Raw genomic sequence first — 6000 nt, forward strand, 5'->3', positions numbered from 1 at the left:
AAAATCAAAAATACTTAATATGGCTTGCCAGCGTGCAAAAATTTGTTTTGATGCAATATTTTGAACATCCTTTTGTAAAACATGTTTTGCAGATTTGCAATCAACACGAACTAAAAATTTTTGATTTAATAAATCATCTTGGAATTTGCTAATGCATAATACAATTGATAAAATCTCTTTTTTAATAGTACTATAGTTACTTTGAGCCGGATTCCAAATTCCTGAATGGAAACGAACAATTTGTTCAGGAGATTCGGAAAAAGTTTTTTGTTTGAGGATACCTCCATAACCGATATCAGAAGCATCAGTCTCGACTATTTTGAGAGAATCGGGAGTTGGAATGCCAAGGCAAGGTAAAGTCTTGACATGATTTTTTATCTGTTTAACAATGGAAGTATGATTTTGAGACCATGATGGAGGATTCTCCTTGAGACGATCAAACAAAGGTTTACATTGTTGACGAAGATGAGGATAAAATTCTGAAACATAATTGAGAGAACCAAGGAATCTCTGAAGCTGGGTTTTATCAATAATTTGATCTGGAAATTTATCAGCAAACTGGATGACTCGATCAATTGGCTGAATGGTAGACCTGTAAATATGGTATCCTAAAAATCTAACTTTGGTTTGAAATAACTTAATCTTAGATGCCGAGACTACTAACCCATTAGACTTAATGATCCTAGAAAATGCATGCAAATGCTTCCAATGCTCATCTATTGATTTTGAGAAAATTAATACATCATCAATATAAACAATTGAAAAATGGCTGTATTGATTAAAAATCTCATTCATGATATTTTGAAATTCACTTGGCGCGTTTTTCAAGCCGAAAGGCATTACATTCCATTCATAGTGTCCGAAAGGAGTCACAAAAGCAGTTTTGTACTTATCAGATTCATGAATTTGAATTTTCCAAAAGCCTGATTTCATGTCAAATTTGGAAAAAACAGTTGCTTGAGAAAGTCTTTTTATCAAATCTCTTTTGTTGGGGATTGGATATCGGATCCATTCTAAAACATCATTCAAAGGTTTGTAGTTAATAACTAATCGTGGAACGCCGCGTTCTAATTCTGCATTTTTCTGGACATAAAAAGCAGGGCAAGACCATGGAGATTTGCTTTTACGGATAATTCCTTTTTCTAAAAGTTGATTAATTTCGGTTTTACAAAACTCTAAAACTTCTTGGTTCATTTGAATCGGTCGTGCTTTGGTGGGGATTTTTGATTCAACAAAATCTTTAATATAAGGGAGTTTGACAATATGCTGTTTTCTATGCCAAAAAGCATTTGGAAGATCGGAACAAATTTCTTTAGTAAGCTTATCAGAAAAGTGGCGAATAGAATCTAATAAAGATTTGTTTGTTAACTGTTCTTCAATTCTTTTGTGAAGAATTTCTTCCTGTAAAAAAGCAATTTGTTGGGATTTTGCAGTAATCTGGTTGAGAGTTTTTGAAACACTATCCTTTTGTAGTTGTTTTAAATTTTTAAGATCTGTTTCTATGCAAAATTCAAAAGTAATTTTTTGGCCAAAAACCTTTGTTGAAATACAGTTGTGATGAACTTTAAAAGGATAAATTAATGCAATGAAAGGAAGTTCCAAAATAACTGGATCAGAAATATTTTTAATTAAAACGAATGGAGTTTTAAAACAAACATTTTGTTGACAAACATGGGCTTTGGGGATCTCATATTTTAAATTCATTGGGGATTGATTAGCAGCGCTAAGTACCTCAGTTGATTTGTGATAATACTTTGTAGGTATTAACCCTTCTTGAATGCAATTTAAATCTGCGCCTGAATCAATTAAAGCGATAGTTTCTAAAGAAAAATCGTCAATTATTATTTTGATTTTAGAATACCATTTTCTAATTCTAATTTTGTCTAAAAGACTTAAAACAAGGTCCTTTGAAGAAGAAGATTTTTTTGAGTGAGCGTCGGAATCGGAGTTTGAGAAAGAATTACCTTGTTCTTCTACAAGCGCTTGTGTACGTGCTCTACTGAGTTGCGAACGAATTTCGGTATTTTCGGTTTTTAAAAACTTAATTTCTGATTTAATTTGATTAATTTCTTTTTGTAAATCCTTGATGGTTAAATCCTTTTTTGGTTTATTAAACCGTTCCAAAGTGGTGCTGAGAGAAATCTTTTGAGAAGAAATTTGACTAGTGCCAGGTTCATGAGAAGAAATCAAATTTTTGAGTTTTTCAAATAAAAAGATTTTAAATCAGGGTCATCGACTTTACTAATTAATTCCATTAAAAACTCTTCTTGTTCTTCTTGCTTATTAAGCACTGAAATTTTATTACAACAAGTGTCCGTGTATGACATCCCGTCCCGAAACTAATGAATCGTACGTGCGAAATTACCTTTTTACCCCTAGTTCGTTAAAATTGCGTTTAGTGTAGTTTCGGGTAGTGTGGAAATGTGTGAGACACACACACACACACCTGTCATTTTCTCTTTTTCCTCTACCTTTCCCTGATTCCCTCTCCTATGTCTCTTTTCTGTCTCATTCTCTCTCTCTCTCCCTGAGCTCCATTTCTCTTCTTCTTCTTTCTCCAACACACGGACACACACACACAAACATACTCAAACCTTCACAAAACAAGAAACCAATTACACCATTGAACTCGTGAAGTCGAGAGGAGCACAACCATACCATTTTCAGGTGAGAAATCTTACGTTTTCACGTCGATTCGACAAACTCCGATTTGAGCACTGTTCATGCAAACTTAATCTAGCATGTTTTTGGACGTTTTAAGCTTGTAGATGTGTTAGTGAGGTCTCAAGGAGCTTGGGAATGCTTCGTTGGGTGAATTTGGACGTCGGGAAAGCAAGGTTCAAAGTTGGCCGAATTTAGATTGTGTGGACAGGTATAATTCCTTGATTTTTAGACCCTAAAAGTAGTCTAATGTGATTCTACTAGTCCTAAGCTTCATTTTGGTATAAAGAACGTGAAAAATGGTTAAAAAACGAGTGAGAAAACGAAGTTTGAAGTTTTGCAGTTTTCCGGCGACGGCGCCGGCGACGGCGCAGGCGGCGGTGGCTCGCCGGAGAAGACAGGAGAATATTCCGTTAAGTTTAACGGAATATTCCTAACGGCAGTGACGGCGTCAGTTAGGGAATATTCCGTCAGTCCAACGGAATATTCCTGACGGCGTCAGTTGACGCCGTCAGTGTGCGTGGCACGTGACCGCGCGTGGGGGCGCGTGGGTCCGTGCGTAATCAGGCGCGTGGGGGCGCGTGCGTGGTCCAAAAATTAATTTAAAAATATGGGTGTGATCCTGAGGTTGTGTAGATCACGTTGGTATATTCATTTGTCCATTTTGAGCAATGTATGAGAAATTATTACGAAAAGTTGGTTATGTGCGTTTAAATTAACGTTTTCGTAGCTTTTTCGCGTATAGGTGATACGTACTCCGAGGACGAACGTATTCACTCGGGACAGGGGGGCTACGACCCTTCCACTTATCAGTGAGTGGGCTTTTGTTTTCCGTATATACCTATATACTTTTAAATTCCCAGAAATAGAATAAAAAGAGTTAATTGATTTATGCCATGCACTTTATTATTATCGCTTATGCATCATCACATGCATTAGTAGCGGCATATATTTATATATTGTATTTGGTGCTGTGGACGCACAGGTAAGTGCCAGGTAAGTGGTTTCATGTTGTTATGCAGTTGTAGTTTGAGATGCTTAAAGAGCTCATTATCTGCACCCCGGTGTTAGTGCTCCCGCCCGTGGCCAGGGCATAGCCTTCACGTGTATGTTCACCTCCCGCACCACACGCTCAGCTTGGATCCAGGTTAGGTGCACAGCCTGTCGTACAGACCACATTAGGTGGTTCCGACTCGTAGGTGACCCGCGATTTATCGCACAGCTTCACGTGATCGTAGCACTAGAGCGTATATATATTACACCAAGCCTGTCGTACAGACCACGTTAGGTGGTTCCGACTCGTGTGCAGATTCGATTAGTGAGTTGAGATTGGAGCTCTATAGGCCGCCGTACAGGTCACGTTAGGTGACTCCCAGCTGCTAGATTATATGTTATTGATATGAGTTATGCTTGAGCATTTACATTTATTATGAGATTCCGATGTGACATATTCTCGAGCATGAATGGCATATCTTGGAGCATGTTTGGCATATCTATACATATGTATATACTTTCATTTTCTGGGATGTATACAGGTTTTACGGCGAGGGGTTAGAATGTGTTTTGTTAAAGAGTTTTCAAAGAGCTTTGTTTTTGCCCACTCACGCTTTTGTTTTGCGCCCCTCCAGGTTCTAGTTGCTTAGCAGTTGTGGTGGTCTTCCCAGAGGGCGTCCCGGCATTTCTGACAGATACTCACCAATGTAGGGTCACCTTCGGGTGTACTATTATTGTACCTTTCTCTTTGGACTGCTGTAGTCTTGCTCTGAACTTAGCATCTCACTTACGCTAGTACTTGTCTTAGTACTTTGTATGCTAGATTTTAATTTATTCGTACTTTTATATTACTTTATTTAGCTTCCGCACGTGCATATGGTTACGTCACCTCCGAGTGACGGCCAGCACGCCCTGATCTCGTTCGGGGTGTGTCAGTTTGGTATCAGAGCCTAGGTTTGGCAGTCCTGTGTCTGTGTGAGTATTCTAATAGTTTTGGTGCCTTCTGTCAGAATCATGCCGCCTCGTCGGGAACCACGTCACTCCGATGAGTCTAGTTTCCCTAATCTCACTCAGCTGGGGGAAGCTATTGCTAACGCTATCCAGTCGGCTATTCGCCCTCCCCAGAGGACTCCTCTGGAGACTATGTATAACCTGAAATTGGATAAGTTCCACGGTCATGAGGGGCCCGAGGGAGCCGAGCGTTGGTTAGAACATATTGAGAAGACTTTCCGAGTGTTGCACAATCAGGGGAACCTTCCTGTTGAGAGATGGGTCGAGACGACCTCATGGTTTCTGGGTACGGAGTCTGCATCTTGGTGGGAGCAGGAGCTTCGTAGTTTAACTCCAGCCGAGAGGACCGACTGGAATGTTTTCATTAGGTTATTCAAGAGGAGGTTTGTACCCCCAGAGTACATTGATCACAAGAAGCAGGAGTTCACTGATTTGAGACAACGGAAGATGACGGCTAATGAATACTATCGCAAGTTCACTGATCTGTCCCGTTATCATCCTGATATTAATAGTAATCCAGCCGAGATGCTTCGCCTTTTCCGTGTAGGCACTAAGAAGAGATGGCGTTCGATGGCGACCACTACACCCTGTGAGTCCTACCAGGAATTCTACGAGATACTGTTGAGAATTGAGGACTCTGAGAACATGTCGAGCGACAGTGATGAAGAAGAAAAGGACGGCAAACAGAAGAAAGATGACAAGGGAAAAGGTCAAACGTCGCTTGGGCCTCGTCAGACTCAGAACTTCAAGAAGGGTGGTACTAGTTCGAGTTCGTCTAGTGGTAGTTTTAGTGCCTCTGGACAGGGACGAGGAAATAGGTTTGCTGGAAGAGCTCGAGGCCAAAGACAAGGTGATGGTGGCCGAAGCCGAGTCCCATTTTGCCGTAGGTGTAATACCCAACATTTCGGCGAGTGTAGGTATGGCAACAGTGGGTGTTTCACGTGTGGACAGGTGGGACATAGAGCTGTGAATTGTCCCCAGGGTCAGCAGCAGAGGCCGTAGCAGACCTTTATGCCACGACCTGCACCAATTCTGCAAATTCAAGGTCCGAGTGGTTATGGTCAGGCAGGAAGGGGTGGTGCCTACCACTACCAGGGTGATGCTGTTCCCTATGCTCCGGGACAACACCAGTATCCCCAGAACCCGTATTCACAAGGTGGTTATCCCCCGTATCCTGGTAACTACATGCCGTATCCTCCGGCCCCAGCAAGTGGTTCTCAGTGGTACCAGGGAGGACAATATCAGCAGGGTGAGATGGCCACTAGTAGTGCAGGGTCTTCAAGACAGTTGGGTCAGCCCAGTCAGGGGCGTGGAGCTCAAGGCCGCGGTGTTCAA

At 41.1% G+C, this 6000-nt stretch overlaps 1 protein-coding gene and 1 long non-coding RNA gene across 2 annotated transcripts; both read left to right on the forward strand.

The window, feature by feature from the left end:
* Positions 1 to 2626: 2626 nt before the first annotated feature.
* On the forward strand, positions 2627 to 3032 carry LOC125475789. The gene is made up of 3 exons (XR_007257214.1): positions 2627 to 2667; positions 2762 to 2872; positions 3005 to 3032. It is a non-coding gene; the product is annotated as an uncharacterized LOC125475789 (long non-coding RNA).
* Positions 3033 to 4797: 1765 nt separating this feature from the next.
* On the forward strand, positions 4798 to 5667 carry LOC125475813. The gene is made up of 2 exons (XM_048581178.1): positions 4798 to 4887; positions 4981 to 5667. The coding sequence occupies exons 1-2, from the start codon at positions 4798 to 4800 to the stop codon at positions 5665 to 5667; spliced, it is 777 nt and encodes a 258-aa protein (XP_048437135.1).
* Positions 5668 to 6000: the final 333 nt, after the last annotated feature.

The sequence above is a fragment of a genome, unplaced genomic scaffold (genome assembly GCF_019419815.1).
Source record: "Pyrus x bretschneideri cultivar Hongxiangsu unplaced genomic scaffold, Pyrus_bretschneideri_v1 Contig16, whole genome shotgun sequence".
NCBI classification, from domain to species: Eukaryota; Viridiplantae; Streptophyta; class Magnoliopsida; order Rosales; family Rosaceae; genus Pyrus; species Pyrus x bretschneideri.